A 25,298-nucleotide genomic window follows, 5' to 3' on the forward strand; every position below is an offset into this window, starting at 1 on the left:
CACACACACACACACGCACACACACGCACACACACGCACACACACGCACACACACACACACGCACGCACGCACGCACGCACACACACACACACGCACGCACACACACACACACACACACACACACACACACACGCGCGCGCGCGCGCGCGCGCGCGCGCACGCGCACGCACGCACGCATGCATGCATGCATGCATGCATAACATAATCTGACAAAATGAACAAATAAATGATGTGAAGATAAAGTAAATAATACAAGTGAAATGCAAAAAACATGTATTTAGATATTAAAGTTAAAATGCAAAAATAAATAATTACAAAAATATGAGATCTTTGTAGAAAATATTTTACAAACCTAAGTTTACAAATATATTAAAATTGGAAAAATAAAATTCTTTTATTAATAAATAATTAAATATTAACAACTGTTCTTTATTAAAAATAATATATAATAGTAACAACATAATATATTAGCAACAATAATAAAAAAATAATCATATTTAAAGAAAAACTTCACATTAAAAGGTTGTACTTATTGATGAATAACAACAGCGATAATAAAAACAATAAAATATGTAATAATAATAGCGGTAATATAAAAATAATTACACAAAAATTATCTTTATCTGATGCACATAATAAAATATAAATAGAAAATTAAACATGTTAGTGTTATTTACAATTTACAGATTGGTGTTGAAGGAAATTTTAAGCAGTACTTGTAGACATCTGAGCCATTTTTTTAATAGCATCGACAGTACCATTAACAATAAGTTGAGCATCATCAGTACAAGGTATCAAAGCCCGATCAGCGATTACTCCAATTTGTAAACGACCATTGTAGCTCAATATTGTAACACCAAGACCTTAAAAATTTTAAAACCAAATGTTAATTAATTTTTTAGTTTTAATAAAAAATTTAGTTTTAATAAATAATTCTATCACACAAAATTTGGATACATTTAATCTGTGTATTATGAAAGTTTATGTGTAAGTAAACTATCTATTTTTATGATAGTGAGGAGGCTTGAGTGCGCAGTAATACAGAGTAGCTGGACTGAAGGTGCAACTTTTTCAGTACTTGTTAAAGGTCAGGAAGACTTAAACGACCATGTCAACATCACTGTCTTCTGAGTACTATGCAGCTGAAAGACTCTCTGAATTTTTATGTAACAAAGACGGAGGCACCTTCCTTGGTAAAAGTCTAAAAAAAGTTGGTAAATTAGAAAATTTAAAGAGGGAAATGTGTAGGTTAAATGTAGGTATATTAGGAATTAGTGAGGTTTGGTGGGAAGAGAAAACTACTTTTGGTCAGGTGATTTTAGAATAATTAACTGAATGTCAAATAAAGGGCAGGCAGGAGGAGGTTTCGTAATGAACAAGAAGATAGGGAAAAGAGTAGGGTATTTCAAAAAGCTTAGTGATGACTGTTAATGTCTATATGCCTATGGTGCCCATGATGAGGTAGAATGTGTATACAAAGAGATTGACAAAGCAATTAAACACATAGGAGATGAAAATTTAATAAGGAGATTAGAATGCAAGCATTGGCAAAGGCAAGGAAGGAAATAATGTGGGTGAATGTGGGCTGGGCAAAAGGAATGAAAGAGGGAACCAACTTATTGAGTTTTGCACAAAGTATAATTTATTAATTATAAACACCCAGTTTAAAAATCATAGTAGAATATACACATGGAAAAAACTGGCTGATAGTGCAAGGTATCAGATAGATTAATTCATGGCTAATTAAAGATTTAAAAATCAACTCGTCAACTGCAAAGCATATCCAGGAGCAGACACTGATAGCGACCATAATTTAGTGATAATGAAATGTAGATTGGGGTTTAAAAACCTGAAGAAATGTTGTCTGATGAATCTGTGGAATTTGGGGAAGATTGAAGAAGAGGAGTTAAATTAGATTATTGAGGAGGACATTGCAAGAGGTCTAAGTAAAAAAGTTAAGGTAGAATATATAGAAGAAGAATGGGAGAATGTTAAAAAGGAAATTCTTAAATCAGCAGAAATGAACTTAAATCAGCAGAACAAAGAGAAGTGATAGAAAACCTTGGATATCAGAGGATATATTGCAGCTGATGGATGAACATAGAAAGTAAAAGAATGCTAGTGAACAGGAAGTGCAAATTATTGAAGGAAGAGTGGATTAAAGAAAAGTTTTCAGAATTGGAAAGAGTGTTTTTACAGGAAAGTTAAGGATTATTTTGTGGTATTTAAGTTAAAATCTATTAATGAGTTAAATAAAGATTGTACATTGATTTATAATACTAATGGAAAAGGTTGATAGGTGGGTGGAATAAATTGAATTATGTGGAGGAAATGAATAAGAAACTGGTGTTATAGAGGAAGAAGAGGAAGTCAGATGAAAAGGGAGATACAATACTGAGATCTGAATTTAATAGAGCATTAAAGGACTTGAACATCCTTCTGGGATACACAGGATACCTGTAGAATTACTGTGGAGTGCAGGTGAGGAAGTGGTAGATAGATTATGTAAATCTGTATGTAATATCTACAAAAAAGGGTCACAATATATTACTGTCACAATATAGCAGATAAAGAATATGAAAGCAGATAAATGTGAATAAAAGAGAAAAATTAGCTTAACTACTCGTGCATCAAAAACTAGAATTCTGTACAGAAGAATTCAGAGAAAGGTGGAAGAAGTGTTAGGAAAAGATCAATTTGAGTTCAGGAAAAGCCTAGGGACAAGAGAAGCAATTTTAGCCCTCAGATTAATAGTAGAAGGAAGATTAAAGATAAACAAACCAACATACATGGCAATTATAGACTTAGAAAAAAGCTTTTGATAATGTAGACTGCAGTACAATTTTCAGCATTTTACTTAAATTTAGGTTCAAGTATAGAGATAGAAGAACAATTGCTAACATTTGCAGAAATCAAACAGCAAAATTAATAATCAAAGAGCATAAGAAAGAAGCAGTTATAAAAAATGGAGTCTGACACAATGTTTCCTATCCCTGTTACTTTTTAAACCTTACTAGTAGTAATGAAAGTAATGAAATGTAGTAGAAATAAAGTAGATAGATGACCACTGAATATAAAAATAGGACAAGAAAAGACTGTGGAGGTAGAAGAGTTTAGTTATTTGGGTAGTAGAATCACTAAAAATGGACGAAGTAGGAACCAAATGCAAATAAAAATGCCAAATAGCACAAGCGAAACGAGCTTTCAGTCAGAAATATAATTTGTTTATATCAAAAATTAATTTAAACGTCAGAAAAACATTTTTTAAAGAATATGTTTGGAGCATAGCTTTATGTGGAAGTGAATCTCAGAAGATTGGAGTACCTGAGAAGAAAGGATTAGAAGCTTTTGAAATGTGGTGCTATAGGAGAAATCAGATGGGTGGATAAAGTGAAAAATGAAGAGGTGTTGTGATAAATTGATGAAGAAAGAAGCGTTTGGAAAAATGTAGCTGAACGAAGAGGCAGACTTACTTCTAGGCCTGTAATAGTCAGTTTGATATTGGAGGGACAGGTAGATGGGAAAAACTGTACAAGAAGGCAACATTTGGAATATGTAAAACAAATTATTAGGAATGTAGGATGTAGGAGGTATATTGAAATTATACAACTGGCACTAGGTAGGGAATCTGGAAAGCTGCATCATACCAGTCAAATGACTAACAAAAAAAAGAAAGACTTCTCTAGAGTAAAAATAATATTCTTTTTTCTCTTCTTAAATAGATAATTAAAAAATAAATCTTAATTTTTAGAAAAGAAAAATCTTTCTTTTTAAACAATAAAAACAGTTGTGCCAGGAAAATTTATTATATCTAAACTCTTTTACATAGAAAGCTCGTAAAAAATCAGATTATTATAAAAAAGAATGATCTTCAAATGGGATTTTCACCAAAATCACAACTTTTGCCCAACCACCAGTTTTTCCAATTTTTTTTTCATTTTTAACAAAATAACATTTAAATATGATAAAAATACTTTGCTGCATCAGTTGTATCACTAACTGAGTAGTGTTCTACTAATGCACACAGTTATTAACAAAACTTAATCTCTTTACTTGTTAGATCTTTTGATTATAGTTTGTGTTCCATATTTTAGTAATACTCTGATTGAGATATTTGCTAAATACAGGGGGAATTTATGGTTAACTATTAACCAACATATAATTCAAAAAATATTTTATCACAAAATTTTATAACAAAACCGATTTAAAAAAAAATGTCATTTTGTTCAAAGTAAAGAGATTATTATTATTTTAGCATAGAACATAAATTTTGATAAAACTAATATTTTCGGAGATATAACGGATTGAAAAATAAATTTGAGATGGTATTTAAGGCCTGATTTTTTGCTAATTTTAAAACTGTGTTACAAAGAGGCTTATCAAATATTAATGTGATTCGTCTATCCGAACATGAGATATAAATTTTTATATAAAAATGACAAAATGGCGGACGGGAAAGAACGAAGGAGAAATCGCCATTTTTCCTAAGGATATTTTATAAAGTAGAATCCGAAAACATAAGCCAGTCCACCATATTTGAAACTTTGCATATATATTTTTTTCAAAATGTAGGATGTCATTTAATCTTTAGGAGATATTATATCTGAACCTAGTAGAATATGAAAAGACTTAAATATTTCAAAAAATCCCAACTTTTGGTCTTTGAGATAGAAAATAGTTTGAAACTGTGAAAAAAAAATTTATTACACTTATTTGGGTCAACCTGTTTCGAATTCCAGCCGACGATGATTTCAAGAAAAGACTAATTTTAACAAGAGAACTGAGAAATTGATATTACGTATAAAATAAATTCATTAACCTTTTTGATAACTTATTAAAGTAGGAATTTTTTCATGACTAAAGAAAAAAACATAAGCGTAAGTAATTATATTAAATCAAAATTTATACGTATAAAAATATATAAGCAAAAATACCTGTAGTTTCTCTGTTAGGAACCCAGAAGACGATATTATGCAGCAAATGACCGGCTAATTTAGCAAGTTTTTGAGGTCCAGGCATATTGCTGACAACTAAAGAACTTTGTGTACTTTTAACCAATTGTCGAAGACATGGACCGGGAAAAAATGTAGCGATTACATTCAAAATCCAATAATTAACTAAATAATCAGAAGAATTGCGTAAAATATCTGTATATTTTTGTACGCGTTTCAGTTTCGTAAATAATCCTTCGGTTTTCCCTTTACTTGATTTACAGGCGATCGGTAAAGTGAGCAAAGCGACAGAAAATTTATTATCCAAGTCGGTTTTTGAACTTTCATATAATACAGAATGATTTCTTTTAGCGTTTCGATCGAGATATAATTTTGTAATTTTAGCGTTTAATTCTTTTGACTTTATATTAGCAGTCGCTACTTTAGCGTTATAATCATAATCACGATTCGGACGACCGATTCTAGCCGGTATAACAACAGTTATTTCATTAGGTGTTTCTTTAAATCTTTTAAAATAATTTTCAAAACTGCTCGATAAAGCGGTTAAAATAACATCGGAGAAATGAGCATCGGTTCTTAACCTAATACGCTTAATCATTGCCATTAAACACTGATCTTCATCATCCTCATTTTCTAAATACCATCCGATTACTTTATGACCGGATAATTTAGGACCGTGAAGCGCATTAACATCATAAGTTCTAGTTATTATCTGATTCATAACCGTAGCAGGTAACATCGATAAAATACCCAAATGATAAACGATATTTTTAATCAATTTTACTTTATCTTTAACAAAATTAATAAAATAATTACAATTTTTATCAAAATTATCGACATTTTCATCGGTAAATAATTCTTTAAATTTTTTACGATCTTGTCTCGTAACGTAATGCAGTCGGTTATTTTCATCGATACAATAATCACTGGTAACGTTATCGGTTTTAAGAGCGATATCTGTTAATTTACTGTCATTAACGATGTTAAAAGTATGTTCATCGCTAGGTCGATCGTTGATAAGAATGTTAATATTTTGTAAACTTTGCGTTTGATATTGTAAACAATTTAAACGATTCGTTTCTTCGATTAAATTTATAAATTTATGACAGGCAGCTCGAACACAATCTCCTAAACTTGTTGAAGATACGATCGGTTTATTAATATTTTCATTTTTATATAACTTCCAGTCTTCAAAATTATAAGATGCGCTTTTTCTAATCGTCCCGACGTTAAATTTTTCATTATTACAGTCGTTTGTACTATTATTTATTAACGTCGAAGGTATACTCAGATATGTTGATTTGTAAAATTTTTCATCGGAATTATTAATTAAAATCGGCGGGATATTACATTCAAGAGAAGGTGTTGGTGTTCTTGATGGCGTTCTTGAACAAGGATCTGCTAAAGCATCCAGTAATAATCTAACAAGAGCGACACCATCTCCCAAACTATGATGAACTCTGAATAATATAGGATATCTTGAAATGTTAGAACTAATATTACCACCGTTTTCCATCATATCTAACGGGTCGATATTATCGGTACAAACCGGAAAACGGCCGATAAGGATTTCCCAACCGGATAAATGATCGGCCGGTAATGGTGCATTTGACATTGAAGAAACGTAATTTTTTAATATTCTTTCAGGTATAGGACCGTTGCTGTCATCAGGTATTTCCATCCATCGTACGTGGTCATCTACATTGATGTTCGATTGATGTTCCCAGTAGAAATAACCAAATGCGTGTTTTCTATAACATTTTAATTTAGGAAACGGTGATGGTTGCGATAAAAGTCTATCGTTAATTAATTCTTGAACAGTTCTTAGCGGTTCTTTTCCTGTTAATCAATTAAAAAACAATTAGATTGTTAAAACTTATACGAACAATATATTTAAATTCCTGTAATAAAAATTATATTATTCCTAACCTCCCAATTATCAGTAATTTTTTTTTTTTTTTTTAAATAGCTTTAATAAATTATAGTACTTGTTAGAATTGTAGAAAATAATAATATCGTATCTCATTCATGAGAATAAATGTATGGGTAAAGATCGATGTTCCAGACAAACTAAATGAGAATGAAAATGAAGATAGAATCAATATTGCAAACCGTAATGAAATTGGTCTACTTGAAAGATTCAATTTTGAAGAGTATAGCACTGGATAATCCTTTCTTTTTCTTATTTAACCTCCGGTAATTACCTTTCAGATAATACTTTAAGGATGAATAAGGATGAAATATATGAAGTGTAGTCTTGTACAGTCTCAGTTCGACCATTCCTGAGATGTGTGGTTAACTGAAATCTAACTACCAAAGAACACCGGTATCCACGATCTAGTATTCAAATCCGTGTAAAAATAACTGACTTTACTAGGACTTTCTTTCTTTCTTTTTCCTGTTTAGCCTCCGGTAACTACCGTTTTAGATAATACTTCAGAGGATGATATGTATGAGTGTGAATGAAGTGTAGTCTTGTACATTCTCAGTTCGACCATACCTGAGATGTGTGGTTAATTGAAACCCAACCACCAAAGAACACCGGTATCCACGATCTAGTATTCAAGGACTACTAGGACTACTTTACTAGGACTAGAACGCTGGAACTGTCGACTTTCAAATCAGCTGATTTGAGAAGACGCGTACACCACTAGACCAACTCTGTAGGTTTAACACTGGATAATCAGAAATGACAAAGATTACGTGAAGTTGAAGATTAAGTGAAAATATTATCAATAATTAACTCAAAATGCGAGGATTCAGATGAGTAACTAAAAAGGTCAGATTTGAGACAAGATGCATTTTCACTTTTAACATGTGTTTTTTGGCTGGACAGTCAAAAGTGACTTACTGTTACCATAAAGTTTTGCAGCTGCAACAGATTTGAGAGTTATACATAAAGGCTCTCAATAAACCAAGATAAACATACGTTAATGAATTTCTTTTAATAAGAGATAGATAAATGTGTGTTTATAATGTTTTAAAATACTGTAACTTTTATTAAACGTTTTTTAGGCTTTAATTTTTTTTAGAGCTTAAAACCTTAAAACCTATATGTTACTAGTAGCATTGTTGTCAATGGTAACAATCATTAAAAGCGTAAACATTTTTTATTTTTGCTTAATGATATCACCACATAAGTATTGAAGCTTGTGCGTGGGATATAGATATATAGCCTATGAAAAATGTCGTGCATGACCGGGATTCAAACTCGGGACCTCCGGATGAAGGCCGAAATGCTATTTGATAAACTATTATTGCATGACCGGGATTCGAACTCGGGACCTCCGGATGAAGGCCGAAATGCTATTTGATAAACTATTATTGTAAAATTTAGTACGATCGAAATTTCGCATTGTTCAAATGCGTTTCGTTTCTGTGTAGTAATTTGCAAAAACATTTCTGTAATTGAATGATATCTGTACGTGTTCTTTGTACCTGTGTGAATAAGGAAATTCCTTGTTTGTTCGTTTAATATAATGTTTTCATCAAATTTTTAATTCAAGCATATTAACTTCTTGGTTTTTATCTGCTATTTGAAATATTTTTATGTTATAGTAAATCTCTTTTCTATGTATATCATGCTTCCATGAGGTGATTTGAAAATTTTGATTCTGTTACACGGTGTTGCAGTATTTGTATGCGTTAATTGTATCTGTGAGCGCATCTGCACCAGTTTATTGAATGTAGTTTTTAATGCATGTATAGAACTTAATTTTTAAACGCCTGAGTCGGTGTATTTATTAATGTATGGTTTGTTAGTATGCCATGTGATATGGTCTTGTGTATTTTATTTGTTATTTTGAAAGAGACACAGTAACCTTCTTTGAAAATTTTGGCTATTTTGTATGATTGTTGATTTATATGTAATTTTTGTCTGTAGGTCGTTTTTGATTTTTCTTTATATTTTATTTAGCAATGTTGCGTATAAGTGAGAGTGAACAGCCAATAATCTCCAAATGTTTTAATGTTTTTAGTAGTGGTTGGGTGACAGACATTTATGTATGTAAGAAAGCTGCTTGTTATGCTTTGTGAGGTAGTTAAGTGTGTTGAGGGCAGTTGTAGGTGGGTTTTCTATAAATTTTAAAAGTGTATTTCTTACTTATTTTGGATACGGTGAGTTCAAGAAAGTTGAACGATTTATTATGATAATACTTTGTAGTGAGATTTAAATTTGGATATAATAACTTGATGGATGTGAAGAATATATTATAGTTAATTTACTCTCATGCTATTTACTGTTTCTTTTATATAGGAGTACGGTATCATAAAACACAGAAGTGCCAGTTGCAGTATTTTGTTTGAAGTTTCTCGTGATGTAACATGAATCTAATATGGAAATATTTCATCAAGGAAACTAGGAATAAATATACCTGTTGGTAGAGCCGTTTCCCTGTTAGATCTAGTCACATATTGAACTTGACGTGTAAGTATTTGATTAAAGAAAAGAATTTGGCATTAATAAATTTATTTTTGTTGTATCTTGAACGTAAGTAATGTTTAAAATTCTTATTGTTTTGAAGAGTCTGGGAATAAAGTTACCTCTGAATAACTATTTTTCATTGTAATATAAAGAATGGATGCGTCAGGTAATAATACGTTTCATTTTGTTTAATCGTTTATATAAATTTAGAGGAGAGTTTGGAAAGTTCTCGGGCTGACAGAAAACATAAGTGGTCACCTTGCAATTCCAGACATTTAGACAAACGACTTATCAAATTTTTAATAGCCTCACGTAAGGCGATTTGTCTAACTGAAAAATAATCGGTTATACGGCGTATGTGGAAGCTTTTCGAAGCGTAAATCATGGAGTTTTGAAACAACAATCCGAAACGCGGGTGCAGACGTATTGTCTGGTGAAAGAGCACTTCTTTTTGGCCACAAATGGTCGTTTAGTGTGAATAGCACTCTTCAATCGGTCCAACCATTGAAGCGTAACGCTTCCCGGTAATACTCCTGTCTTTTTTTCAGGAAAATTAATGGACACCGCACCACGAAATTAAAAAAAAAACTGGTAGTCCTTTAGATTGAACTGTTTTCGTTTTCTTTGACGCACTTTTACCTGTTTCCACCCGCTATTTGGTCTCGAGATAAAATGGTGAAACTGTGTTTCATCTTCTGTTACAAAACGTCTGAGAAACTCAAGGGAATCGCTTTCAGATAAGTCGAATGCGTTTTTGGTCTAACAAACGCGGGCCCCATCGAGCGGAAAGCTTTTTCATACCCAAAGCAATTGTGGATTTTTGTGACGATTGCGTCAATCAAAGCGGTTTTTGGGCGTTCCGACCGTTAATCATTCTGAAAGACTGGTTATACGACCACGCTTTTAAATTTACTAGGTCATTTTTTTTACCGCGGAAAACAAAGGAAAACCCCTTTAAAGTGGAATATTTCGTGGATATATGTCGGGGTTAAATCTTAAAATAACAGTTCGAAATTTTATTTCATCCATTTTCAGAAAATGTCAAAACTTGTTTGTTTTACTCGATTTCCACAAACAAGCAACTAAACGCACGCGTTTGAAACTTCATAGGACGCTATCTAAAGGACCATGATTGACCACACTGTAACCATTTGCGCCATCATTGTGTCAGGGGAGAACTTTACGAACGACCCTAATATTTAAATAAAACACTGCAAAACAAAAAAACAAAAAAATACAAACATTAAACAAAACTAAAAGTACTAAACTTTTACTTGTAGCATCTTATCAGCAGAATAGGATTATTATATTAAGAATTAATCTTTATTACTTGATTAAATTCATTAAGCACTTCTACAGAAATTTCTGCCTCATTCAAATTTTTTTTATAAAAAGTGATTAACAACATAATTTAAAATGTTAAAAATATACATGTTTAAACTGACTCAGTCGTGGGAATAAAACCGATTAATACGAATAAATATATAAATTATTGCTACAACTACAGTATATAAATAAATAATGAAACTATTGTTTCATTCATCAACCACAATCAGTATGAGATGCACAGCAGAAAATCCAATAGATATATTATCCAAGTCGACAAGGCGAAGTTTACATTCGTGGAGAACCGCAGCACTGTTGTTTTGTTTGGCTACAGAGTGATATCTTTGACAATCCGTTTTAAAAAAGTAATGTTGTCCGTTTAAAATAGGTTACTGTATTTTTTGGAACCTGTAATTTTTTTCTGATTACGATAACACAATTAAAAATATTAATTTACATTACTGTATTCATAAATTAAATAAATTTAACCTGTAATTAATTACAATAATTTAATTATCGTAAACGTTTTCACTAAAACGGTATCATAGTTCACAGCATTATATTTAAAGCTGATAGTTATAATTTGGATATACAGGCTCACGGAATCGTAACAAGTTGAATATGCCTGCGGAATAAAAAATAAAATAATGTTATTATATAAATTTACTAAATAATTAAACGATCAATACTACCTTAATACAGTTCTTAACCGGTTTCTTCTGCAGTTTCCGTAGGACTATCATCTATGACAGGCTAACAATCCTCGATTTCTGAGCTTGACTCAATTTCACATCCACCGGAATTAATTTCCACTTCCTTTTCATTACCTGATATCTCATCATTGTCCATCCCTATATTTACGTATAATTATGCTTTCAATGGCGTCTTCCATTAACGCATCTGTTTTCTACAGAGTGATTTATTAGTCCAGTTACCCATTGTTAATGTCTGGTATTTTTTTTCTAATAAAGGGAAATTTTGTTTTGTGACACGAAGTTGATAGCCGGTATAGATACGGCAGTGTGAGTTGATTCTCCTTGAGCTGTGTAAACTTTTGTGCCGTTTCCGGTCGTGTTACGAACAGAATGTCTTTTACCATAGAATGAGTTTTCATTCTTGAACAATATTTTGCTACGAAATCGTACGCGAGTATAAAAGAATCATTTCAAATTAAATTTATTGGTGTTCTTCCGCCAGAATAAATGTCAATTTCTAGGCTAGCAAACCGATTTCGAGAGACAGGTATTGTTTGCGACAGAAAACGTAGCGGTCGACCGACTCGCTTGACAGATGACGTTTTAGAGAATGTGAAAACAAGACTGCTCAATTCTCCACGGAAAAGTTTACGAAAACTTTCCACGCAAGTCGGTTTGTCATATTCGAGAGTTCAGAAAGCCGCTAAAAAATTGAAATTGTATCCGTATCGCGTACGATTAGTCCAAGAGCTTCAACCTCCAGATTTAAACAAGCGATTGCAATATTGCCGACGGTTTAGGTCTCTCGTATACGATAACGGAATCGAATTTTTAAACACAATGTTCATTAGCGATGAAGCTTGGATCCATTTCCATGGTTATGTGAACAGTCAAAACTGTCGAATTTGGGCGGTTGAAAATCCTAACGCTTTACAAGAAAAATCTTTGCATCCTGAAAAAATTGGTGTGTGGTGTGCGATATCTCTTCATCGTATAGTCGGACCCATATTCTTCGAACAGACAGTAAATGATGAAGTATACAGGAATATTGTGCGCCAATTTGTGTCCCTCCTGGAACCTCAAGAACGGTATTGCTGGTTTCAGTAAGACGGCGCTACATGCCACACGTCTCGAGAAACCGTGGATTTTCTGCAAGAGTTCTTTGATGATCGAATAATAAGCAAGGGCTTATGGCCTCTAAGGTCCCCAGACTTCACATCTCCTGACTACTTTTTGTGGGGCTATATTAAGTCCGAGGCCTTCAAAAACAATCCTTACACTATTGATGAACTTACACTATTGAAGCCAATATTACAGAATCACGAATATTTCCAATTCAACTCTTAAAAGGTTTTCTGCTAATATGCTGAAAAGAGTCGGTGCGTGTATAACCGCAAGGGGTGGGCATTTTGAGCATATTCTTTAATAGTTATGAAAGTAATAGCTTTTTATTAAATCTCTTTTGTAAGTAACAAATACATTTTTTTATTCCACCTAAATTTCCCTTTCTTAAATTACATTTAAAATTTTTTAACTTTGTTAAAAATTCATTATTTGAAAATAAATAGCCGTAATAAAGCAGAAAAAACTAACAAACATTGAAATTAAAATGACATCAATTAATTCTTTTTTTTTTTTTTGAGGATTTTGAGGTCAAAGTGAACCACTTTTGTCGATTCTGGTTCGTCTTTTCTTCTTATTACTTTTTTCTTGATTGCTTCCCACAAATTGCTTCTGTCAAATCTTGCTTTTTTGAGTTCTTCTGAACAAACCCTCGTTGTTGTTTTCTTTTCTTTAATTTTAAATCTGGAGTTTACTCTTTTAGTATTTTTATATTGTCAGTTTTGTTTCGTAAATCTTCTATTGTGATTTCTAGTTCTTGCATATCTTGTTTAATTTCGGTTATCCAGGTCGGTGTTTTGGACATTTTCCAGTATTTCTCGACCAGTTTCCTGACGAGCCTGTTCGGTTCTGTTCTTATTATGTGTCCAAAGAAGGAGATTGTTTTCTTTCTAAAGTAGTCTAGAGCTGGTTCTACGTCTTTATGTACCTCTTGGTTTGGAATGAGTCTCCATTCTCCCCCATCAGTAAATCGCGTTTTATTTATGCATGTTCTTAGAATTATTTTCTATTCTTTGCATCTATGCTGAGCAGGAAATGTTGGATTTTAGTTTGAAGAGTGTTTCGCTTCCATATGATATTATAGGTCTGATTAAAGTTTTGTAATGTCTGAGTTTGGTATCTATTGAGATGCATCTTTTGTTATATGTTGTTTTGGTGGTATTTTGTGCATAATTGAGCTTTTGTGTTCTTTCTTTTCAGTTTATTTTTTCTTTGAGGTCAATTAATTCATTAATATGAAATTAATATAAATAAAGTCTAATAAATAATGTTATTTATCACTATCATGGTAAGCATCTGCGTCCATACGTACAGACAATAATGTTTAAAACCGCAATCACGGCAGAAGTCGCCATTACCTTACTAGTATCACTGGAACGTGACTATACACAGCAGTAGTTCGTAAACTCTTCGAATATGCACCTCGCCTTGTCGACTAGTAATTCTTTGAAAAAAAAATAGTGTTGATAAATTAAAAGAACCCTTAAATAAATTTTCAACCGTTTAACAGAAAAGTTAAATCTAGTAAATATAACTACCATGAAACAATCTATTTTTTTGGCATAAAACCGCTACTATGAAGGGGCCCTTCAAAACTTTTAAACGGAAAAGGTACCATTGTGACAAGTCATTTTAAAGGCTTTGAAAAATAAAACTTTTTGACACAAAAAACTTCCAGGCTAACAACTATAACAAAAAAGGTGACTGTTTAATATTTTTTACCGCTAGTTTAAGAAATGGCCTGTGGTATATTCCAAGTAGGGGTTTCGTACCAAAAATAAATTGTTTCAAAGTAGGAGTATCTGACAGGTAATTTTATTTTTCTGTTTTATACAGTCGATAAGTTATTTAAGAGTTCTCGTATACTGTTATATAAACTGTATAATTATATGAAATATAATTAATATAAAAGGAAATTGTAATAAAGGAGAGAAGTTAATAGAACTTTTAAATGTTTTAGAAATACATGCATATAACAAATTTAGAATTTTTTTAACGAACAATCAAATATCGTGTTAAATGGGAAATTTTATAACTAATTCTCTATCCTTGGTATCAATAATATAATTATTTTGTATAACGAGTGAAGTATATAAATATTTAATTTTAGCTAAAGGTTTGACTGAATTATTTCATTAAATTGAAATATAAAACAAAGCAAATCTTAAAAAAGTATTGTTTGTGAGATGATGGGCATCGACTGCTTCGGTCATTTTGTCCTGTGAGAATGGAAATTTTTAGCGTATGAAAAATGCCATGCCTGACCGGGATTTGAACCCAGGACTTTCGGATGAAAGGCTGAGACGCTACCACTCCGCCACGGAGATCGGCGGAAGAGGTATTTAAAATAAAACAAATCTGTTTAAGCTAAGCCGGGTATATTGATCATAAAACTGTCTTTATGATATCAAAAAAGGTAAGACACTATACATTTCTATTATAAAAATCTGTTATTAATTTAGAATCTTCTTTTAAAAAAAAATATACGTTAAATATATGTAATAGACAATAGATATACAATAATAGATAATAAACAATGTTTAAACGTTCCAGATAATAAGCAAAAAAAAAAGAAAAATTTGCTACAAAACTTACCGGGCACGATTTCATTTATTAAGCAACGAATAATCATTAAGAATTGTATTATTTCTGTAAATGTGGTATGTATTAGATATAAATGAAACCGGGCCGGTAAGAGTTTTGTAACAAATTTTTATTTTTGTTTTGCTTATACGGAACGCTTAAACATTGTTTATTATCTATTATTGTATATCTATTGTCTATTACATATACATAAGATGTATTTTTTTTAAAGAAAATTCTACATTAATAACAGATTTTGATAATAGAAGTGTAGTGTCATACGTTTTTTGATATCAAACTACCGTTTTGTTAAAAACAGTTTTATTTATATTAAAAAAATTTTTGTTTTTTGAGCGGAAGAAATGATATCTGCGAGACTCTTACCGTACGGTTTACCGTACTGCGTTTTGTTAGATTATTCTTTTTTTGTATGAATTACTGATTGTTATCTTTCGGATTTATTATTAAAATTTATTGCCTTAGAACAAACAAATTGAATTTCCCGGCCAATTTTTTTTTTTTTTTTGTTGATAGTCATATCATTCACTTCATTCCATATTTTTCTTTTTTTAATAAAACTAGTATAATCTTTACGAATCGAAAATCCGTGATGTAATATTGCACTTATTATTTTGTAAGTGTACCCTCGACTTTTATCGTTAAATTCGATTTTAATAATCGAATTTATTTCTGTTTTATTTATTCCTTTTTTTAATAAAACTAGTATAATCTCTTGTAAACTAATAAGTACTTATATTTATTTTTTTAAATTATTGATGGGAATTATTCAGTACTTTCATTTATGTAAGAGCATTTACTATTAAAACAAGCTTTAGTATATTTTCTTTTAAATTTTATTATTTAAAGGACATTATAAAGTTTTTGTACGCTACCTTGTACTATCAAGTACTGCTATCTAGCGGTGCGATTCGTAAAAGTGCATTAAAAAAATGAATAAAATAACATATTCGAGTCCCGCGGTTCGTCAAATAAAAAAAACCGTTGTCTTACAAAATTCGAGTTATTTTTTGAAAGTATTCTTTATTACTAATCTAATTGAACTGAAATATGATGTTTTTACGCTAATATGTTTTGAACTAATATATATGTATTTTTTCTATTTTAATTTCACTGTTAGGTGTTAGGTCATGTTTAGTACTGTAAACGTAGTTCGTTGACTTCGTCGCCGACGAAGTTCTAACGAACTCCGTAGTATTTATTCGAGATAAGAATTAAATAAAATTAAAAACTAAATCTTACCGTCATTGGAAGCTTCAACTATAAAACTAAAATCAGCTAAAGCCAAAATATTAATAACAGAAAGCGATGAATCTTCTTCAAGGGCCCAAAATGCATCATTGCCCTTCATAAGACCGCCAAATGTACCGCGTTTACAAGTCGCTTTTAATACAGTTATAACACATTGACGATAGCATGCTAATAGCAATAAGACGGTACCGACAATCGGTGCTAGGATGGCTGTCATGGTCAAACATGCTAACGCAAATATACCTGACACTCCCTGAAACAATAAAAAACAAAAAATAAATCCGCGTACAGATACTGGCACTTATCGATAAACTAATGAAATTAACAAACAACATTCGATTGAATTTTAGATTAGCATGATGAAATGCAAAAAGAACTTTTATTGAAAATATATTAACAGCGAATCACTTTCTGGGTAATGTATGAAAGTAAGATGTGTTAAAAACTATAAACAGTTCCTTCTATAAAATTATAAAACAGTCTGAAAACTTATTTAGTATTGTTTGATCTGCGCAGAGTTTATTCATTTAATACGTTTCATATCGCTCAAACGTGTTGAATTCATGACTTTTAAGTTCTATTTGTAAATTTTCACGTTAGTTATATCTTTGTATTTGTATCCAGCATCCGTGAAATGATTTGAAAAGATTATTTTTAAGTTGTGTAAAGTGCTCGTAAATGCTTTTTTGTGTAAATCACAAGGTTGGTCTAGTGGTAAACTCGTCATAGCAAATCAGCTGATTTCGAAGTCGAGAGTTCTAAGGTTCAAATCCTTGTAAAGGCTTTTATATCGATTTGAATACTAGGTAGTGGATACCGCTATTTTTTTGGAGGTTGGGTTTCAATTAACCACACATCTCAACAACGGTCAACTTTTTTTGTTTATTAACCTCCGGGACAACCGCATTAGGTATTGTTTCACAGGATGAGATGAATGATTTGTAGCGTGTGTGAAAATGCCATGCCTGACCGGGATTCGAACGCGAGACCTCTGGATGAAAAGCCGAGACGCTACAACTCGTACCTGGAGGCTGGCAGAATGGTCAACTTGAGACTGTACAAGAAGATTATACTTCATTTATATTCATACGTACGAGGTCTGTAAATAAAGTAATGAGACTGGTTCAGAAAAACCTTTTATTTATAATCCAACTTTACATGGACTCTTATCACCTTCGAAATAGTTCCCTTGAGAACCCACGCAACGCTTCAAACGGTTTTCCCACTCTTCCTAGCAGCAATAGAACTCAGAAACTGGAATTTTGGTAATTTGATGGACCGTGGTACGATTTCATTTCAATTGTTTTGCAATCATTCTGACAGTTAATCGGCGGTCTTACCGTATCAAGTCGCTGATTCGCTCAACATTGTCGTCACTTTTTGACGTTAACGGTCTTCCAGAGTGTGGATCGTCCGCAACTGATTCCCGACCATCTGAAATTGCTTTAAACCATTTAAAACTTGGGTTCGTAACAGAACTTCATCTTTATACGCCCTTTTCAATTTTTAAAAACTTTCAGTAGCATTCTCACAGAGTTTAGCACAACACGTGATGGCACAACGTTGCTCATAATTAGTATCACTCATTTTTGTAACGCGCAACAAAAACTCCTTTCACGAAAAGTTTGTTTGCGTTTCACTTAACAATAGACTAAACATAATAATTCCTAACATAAATCAGCTGTTCATATAACCACATGTTTACTAGTAACTTTACAGTGTTACCACTTTGGCTGACAAAAAAAAACTAGTCTCATTACTTTATTTACAAACCTCGTTTATAAAGAAATTAATATTATTTAAAAGTAGTAAATCAGAAACAATGGGAGTAGATTTACATCAGTAATTCAAATAGCAAAAAATATTTTCTTAAATTAATTTCTGAACCAGAAAATGTTACAATTGTTTGAGCACAGTACAAAAAGACAATTCTTCACAATTTCTCATGAAAAGTGTTTTAATACAATAGAGAAACAAAGATCTTTTTCTACTACTTTATGAAAATGCATTAACTCACAATAAGAATCTTCCAGAATATAACATTTATTAGCAAAATAAATCATAATTTTACAGACATTAAAATTATAGTGATACTTTGTTCCTTAAGATCAATATGTAAATTAAGCCTGGAATAACATATATATAATATATGCATTCTTGTAGCAAGACAATAAATTGCTCATTTTTTCCTTCACTTAAATATCTGTTGTTTAATCTTTGGTGGTACTGAGTGCCATGGCATTTATTTATTTATTCAAATGAAAGCTACATTAAGGACAGTTTAACTTATATACTTATTTATTAAATTTGTCATTTTCTGTTTGGTAAAATCCTTTTTTTTTCGGAAATGCTACTACCTAAAGATATTTCTAAAATTGCAGAACCATCACAATACCTAAATAATAATTTGAGTGCTAAATAATAATAATTTGAGTGCTGTTCAGAATTTTCTATAAAAAACAATTATCTCTGATAGTGCTAATCTTAATTCAAAATCATTACTATTTCACTTGTGTTTTTATATTCTTTTCTTTGTTTTCCTTCAATTTTGGCCACTTTAGGACACTTTTGGACCATTTTCCAGCTCCTACACTTCTTTCTTCTTTACCGTTTCCTCTCTTCCCAGTACCTCTTCGTTCTCTCGGCATGTTGTTCTTTGTGTTTTTCCAACCATTTCATTTTCAAAATTTTCTTTCCTGATTTTTTTTCTTGGAAATCTTCTTAGATCATGATTTTGGTTTTAAAGGAGTATATTTTTAATATCTTTTTTTTTGTTATATTTTTAAACTTTAGTGTTTTTTAATTGTTTATTTCCCATTATAAAATAAATAAAAAATTTGCTTAGTTAAACTGTTTTTACTATATTCTATATACATACAGATATATATATATATATATATATATATTTTTTTTTTTGCAATAAAAAAAAAAGGTAAGTGTCATTTCATTTATTTTGTAATTCTGTTCTTGAGTTGTTCAAGTTGGTTTTTGGTTATAAAAATACATTATATTGGTACAGAAGAATATGGGTATTATAAGCATTGATTTTAGAAAAATATATGTATGTACAAGTATATAAAATTTACATATATATAGAAAATATATACTTTTTTCTGACTAAAAAACACACACACACACACACACACACACACACACACACACACACACACACTCATATATATATATATACATACACATACACACACAAACACACACACACATATATATATATATATATATATATACATATACACACACACACACACACACACACACACGAAAAATATATAAAACAAGTAACAGGTAAAAAAAGTAAGAAATTCATTTTTGGTGGAAAGGGGAGGTATATGGTATGCAACTGTTTGTTCATAATGGACAACAAATATTTAAAAAAACAGACACAAACAATAAAAAATTTACAACACTACGTTACCGTGCAAGTCTAACAAATATTATGTTCATAATATGCAGAGGTTTTAAATTATACAAAAGCAGTACCAAAGCCATGCTTAATAAATTTGTTTGTGTAGATGACTATAATTAAATGATATTGGGTGCATTTTCACTGCACGCTGTAGGTATTTGATAGTAGCAGAATAACATTTAATTATTATTACAAATCCTTCATGATAAGAAACAAGTTAATAAATGTGGAAGGATTAATTAAACATGTAAATTATTTTAATGTTCAACAAATGATATAAAAAATTTATCAAATTTATCAACAACACTGTGCAGAATAATGATGAGTATATATTTTTTTCTGAACTATTCCATTGGTTTTTTTATATTATATTTTGATGCAATGAAATGTTATGTTAACATAAACGTTGTTGGTGCACATACATATGCATATTACCGGTGCATATATTTACAAATTTTAAATCTTGTATTCTAAAAAGAAACAACATAAAACTGAACCGCTAACAAAATAAACAGGCAACAGTACCAATACATGTACTTTTTATATAACATATCCATAAAGTTTATCTTAGAAGAAAAAAGTGCACATACACTAAATATACCAGACACACACATCTATTTATGCAAATAATTAAATAAATATAAAAAACTCACAGCCTTTTTTGAATGGCTGAAGATGCCATGTAGTATTATAACAAGTAATAAACTGCAAGATACAACAAAATTATTTGTTTGTGATACGTATGAATCTTGTGGTTCAGGTCTCAATATCAGTGGCTGAGGTTCATATAAGTTATCGGTCGAAGTGACATTACTGGTGATGTTGAAAATATTTTTCCCAAAAGTAGTTACTGCGGTTTTCAATGAGGGATCTTTTATATCAATCTGAAGCCATCCCAAGACTCCAGTTTGTGACATTCTCTAAAATATTTATGCGTTGTTATATTTAATTTTAAATAAAATATTTTATCAGCTTCCCCACCAATCTGTTCTGCTAAGTCTAGAAGTATAAAAAAATACTAATTAGTCAGTCACAAAATAATAAACACATGAAAAATTAAAATATAGGTTTTTAGTATTTCATAATATCTTGACTAAATATTTTGCTTGTTTGTTTTTTAATTTTGTCAGAAGCTTAATATTATTGTTATTTTACCTTTCTAATCAATCTTAAGAAATTATTTCATTTTTAAGCACATTTTAAAATGGAGTACTCAAACTGGTTTCTGACTTGGGGGAGAGATATTCTGATTTTGGTCGCATGATTACTAGTCGCTTTTGATGTGGTGTGGTGAGACTGAAGAAGGAAATCAATTCTCTCAAGATAGTTGTGAAGAATTTGTCTTTGAAAAATAGAAAAAGCTGCAGTTCACTAGTGAATATAAACAACTGCTTCTTCGCTGTGGGAGTTTCGGTAGTCAAACTTATGCAAGTTTTTCGATTTGTCTGTGATATTTCTGGTACCGCTGATTCTGAAGAGAAAACATTTGGTGCCAGTGATTTCACTGCCATTAAATCATGAAAACAAAGGTGGCAAAAGGCTGCTACACAGTAAAGATCTTTTGCTTAGTGACAGCTCTGAGAGACTTGGCTGGTCTTATTAGCAATGTTAGAGGGTTAGATCACTGTATGACTTTGGTGTTAATAATGGGGGAGGGAAATACAAAAGGCAGAATGCATTTTGTACTTCATGAGTCTTTGCCACATGAAGTACAAACTCATGAAACTGAGACTCATGAAAGAATTTTTCTTTAGGGTACTATATTGTCATTGGAGGACTAAATGCCATTAGTAGGCTATCAGCGAAGGCCAGGAAGTTGGATCACATAAAGGTGTTGTTGTACATCGGCATCTTTTACAGTTTGGCACTTTAGAGTTTGAAGCAACTGGAAGAAAATTGAAATGAGGAGACACTTTGGTACAAGTCTTTCTGCTCCTTTTAGAATCCACTGTCTCTATCATGCGCTTGTGTACACGTCACAGGCTGCATTTACGTTCAAGTGGCAAAATAATTCTGGGTAAAGCCTTATTGTTGGAAATTTTGAGAAAGGAGTTTTATAAGTGACACAAGGTATCTTTTTTCTGTCTTTGAAACAACCCCCCTTTTAAATTCTTTGAAACCTGTTTGTTTTCAAATCAGCTTGAGTTAGCAACACTAAATTGCTTACCTCTGGATGTATTAGAATTACAAGTATCTTTGACACCTGTATTGATAATATTTTTATAAATTCATCTAAAGATAATTTCTGTTCCTTTGATTATGGTCTTTCAGATCGCAACAATCAAATTGTAGTTTCATAATTTATTAGTGAAAACATGCAATAAGATAATAATTACTTTTATTGTTTAGAAAGGATGATCAATAAAGATTTAATTAGAAATTTATCATAAAAAAAATTGGGGAAATAATTGCAAAGTTAGCTCTGATGAAAAATTTCACTTTTCTTTTAATAAGTTTTTCTGAAGGACTTCTTTCTAGCTTGTCCATTAGTAAAAAAAGTTGCAATTTAGACAAAGTAAAATGAAAAAAGGAATTGTAAAACGAGATGAAGAAATTGTCTAGTTCTAGTCTAAGAAATTTTCTTTCAAATGGATCTAAATATTATAATTTGTCAGCAAAATATTTGAAAATTACAATTTTTTTATAAAATTTGCATAGAAGTAATTTGTTAAGCAAAAATATTACTTCATGATAATCTACTATGTAATTCAAACAAAAAATATAAAATTATGCGGGGAATTATTAAAAATGGAAGCAGCAATAAAACAGGTCAAAAAACCACACAAAATTTACAAAAGGACTCAACTTCTGTTATTTTGTACTCTATTATTTAGCACAAGATGTTTAGAGTAGCATCTCTACTCATCCTATAATATTATATTATTTTATATAATATTCTATATTGTACAGAATAATACATTCTGTATATGCGCTATGTTCAGATCAAAGGAACAAATTTATTATTTATTTATTGAAATTTTATTAATTTAATTTTTACGTTCCTGCCTGAATAGTTACAGTGTATTCAGTGTCTTCATAAGGGAAAGTTTGCAATCAAGTGAGATTTTGCATGTCAGGCTTTTTTCAGATTTTAATGTTTCATGACCTCTACTAAACAAGAAACTCAATTTTAGAACTGAAAAATTCTGAAAAGATGCGCACATGTGTATGTGCGCGGGTGCAATGTAGTTTATAAGGAAGTCCTGAAATAAAAATACCTCAACAGCACTTTTCAGTGCTAAATTCTAAATCGGCCCTATTGAGGGCCACATTAGATTAAGAGTTGGGTAACCATTCGTTTGTTATCGAATATTCATTCCATGTTTTTAATAAAAATTCTTATTTACCGTTTTATCGGGATTTAATGAAAATCTAAAAGCAATATTCTTGATTAAATAATTTTTACTTATAAATAAATAGTTACTTTTAAAAAAAATATTGCGGTTGAAGCTGCATTGATATGTGGGCGAAGCTGTGCTAGTATATATGCTAGTATATATTTGTGCTAGGATGCTAGTATATATTTGTGTGTGCGCGCGTGCGTAAATTAGCCCCTTTTTTTTGTTGATATCTCCAGACTGGATTGACCGATTTGGATGAAATTTGGCACAATGAGTTCTGTATAAGGGTGTTGATAATCTAACACAAGTTCAAACTTTCCCTTCACACAACTATTATAACAGTCATGTAAATCATAATAATTATTATCTGTTATCCACACAGTCAGCATTTCTACTTATGCATCAAGATCCATTTTGGGTTGTAAAATTCTAAATATATCGACTCGTACCTTACACCTTTTAGAAATGGCATCTAATCCTTCTACAGTCACAATGGCGAAATTTGTAACACTCAACCGAAACCCACCCTCAACCGGTAATATTTTTATAATTGTCTCTAAAGGAATTGTCCCTTTTTTCTTTGTTATTAGTTCAATGACAAAAGCTGTCAATTATTTCATTCTGAACATTACTAACTGTTATAGCTGGAAAATGTAATTTGTATCTAAACCACCGATAAACTTACACCACATATATAGTAAAACAATAGAACATCAGGCCATATTTAACTTATTTGTTAGGTCAGTGTTATTTTTTCATCATTCATTAATCGATGCTCATAGCTTGAAATTTACACCACTGTGTACAAGTAAAAGTTTTGCAAAAATATAAAGTTTAATTTTCACGTGTTATGTCATCAACTGACTGATTTAAATTTAATCTTGTTACAACTACTGTAGAGACATGAGAGATAAGACGTAGAATATATATATATATATATATTCAATATATATATATATATATATATATATAGCGGTCACAACAGTAAAAATAAACTTATGTCCAGTCAATAATATTTTTATTTTATATAATTATAACCCAAAAAATTATTTATTAAACTATGATTACATTAAATAATTAGCAACTTCAGTAAATATAACATAAGAAAAATGTTAGTAATGCCAACATAAGTTGTGTAGAATACAAAATCAATAGTCATTAAATACTTTAATCGTATTGTAGTATTTGCTTTGGCTTCTTCAAAAGAATAATAACGTTACTAGAATAATAATTATTTAATTAACTTAAAATTCTTGCACCACTTGTAATAATGTAAAACAAAAAAAGGAGCAGAGTCAATTTTTTAAAACCATTTTAAAAATTCATGTCAAATTAAAATCTATTCTTTTTGTTTTATGTACTTTATCGAGTACTAATTTGAACAAAAATATATATGTTATTTAAAACTTTATTAAAAATATAAAAACAGATAGATGAATTTTTTTTTTTTTTTTTTTTTTTTTTTTTTGGAATGACAGCATGGAGTAGGGTGCAATGAAATTAAAACTATTTTTTTATAGGTGGATTAAGCTTAAAAGATGCATCGGGCAGAACAAAAATCACTTCAGAAAGATTTAAGAGCGCGTAATTAACAAAAAAATAAATAAATAAAAATATTAAAATATAATTCTTCTATAGGATTAATTAATTTAGTAACAGAAAAATATTGAATCAATTTTGTCATTATATTTTAAAGTTAATAACCAATTTTTTTTTTAATTTTCTGATCTTATCTTATTTACAACATTGCATATCTTGTACATCGTACAACATGAAAATTATAGAAGTTTACACTTTAGTGTACTTATAAAAAATAACAGTGAGATAAGCACATTAAATTATGTTCTACTTTTACTGGCTCTTTTATTATTCTACTGGTATAACTAAAAAATAAAACTTGGATAAATGTACGAGTTAACATGTAAGTATATAAAAATAGTTTAATCTTATTTAAAACCATCAAAGCAAAAGAAACATCAAACTTAAAAAGATTAGAGAGAGGAGATGGAGATTAATAGAGCATGTATAAATTTATGAATTTTAACGATGAGGTATTACCATGTTGTAATAAATTTTTTGATGCACATGTTACCTTGATTCATATACGGATGTTTCAGCTCAAATTTTGAGTTCGTTTATTGTTAACAGAACATCATCAGTGA

At 30.7% G+C, this 25,298-nt stretch overlaps 1 protein-coding gene across 1 annotated transcript in view; it reads right to left on the reverse strand.

Annotated features, from left to right (window-relative positions):
- Positions 1–257: 257 nt before the first annotated feature.
- The window catches only part of LOC142326340 (uncharacterized), a 30,804-nt gene continuing 5,763 nt past the window's right edge, over positions 258–25,298 (reverse strand). The window contains exons 2-5 of the mRNA XM_075368760.1: positions 20,449–20,794; positions 16,363–16,624; positions 4,936–6,792; positions 258–864 (exon numbers count right to left, since the gene is read on the reverse strand). Of these exons, the coding sequence (XP_075224875.1) occupies positions 707–864; positions 4,936–6,792; positions 16,363–16,624; positions 20,449–20,712 (2,541 nt within the window). The 5' untranslated portion in view covers positions 20,713–20,794 and the 3' untranslated portion in view covers positions 258–706. The remainder of the gene's footprint in view (positions 865–4,935; positions 6,793–16,362; positions 16,625–20,448; positions 20,795–25,298) is intronic.

This window comes from Lycorma delicatula, chromosome 6 (genome assembly GCF_047948215.1).
Source record: "Lycorma delicatula isolate Av1 chromosome 6, ASM4794821v1, whole genome shotgun sequence".
NCBI classification, from domain to species: Eukaryota; Metazoa; Arthropoda; class Insecta; order Hemiptera; family Fulgoridae; genus Lycorma; species Lycorma delicatula.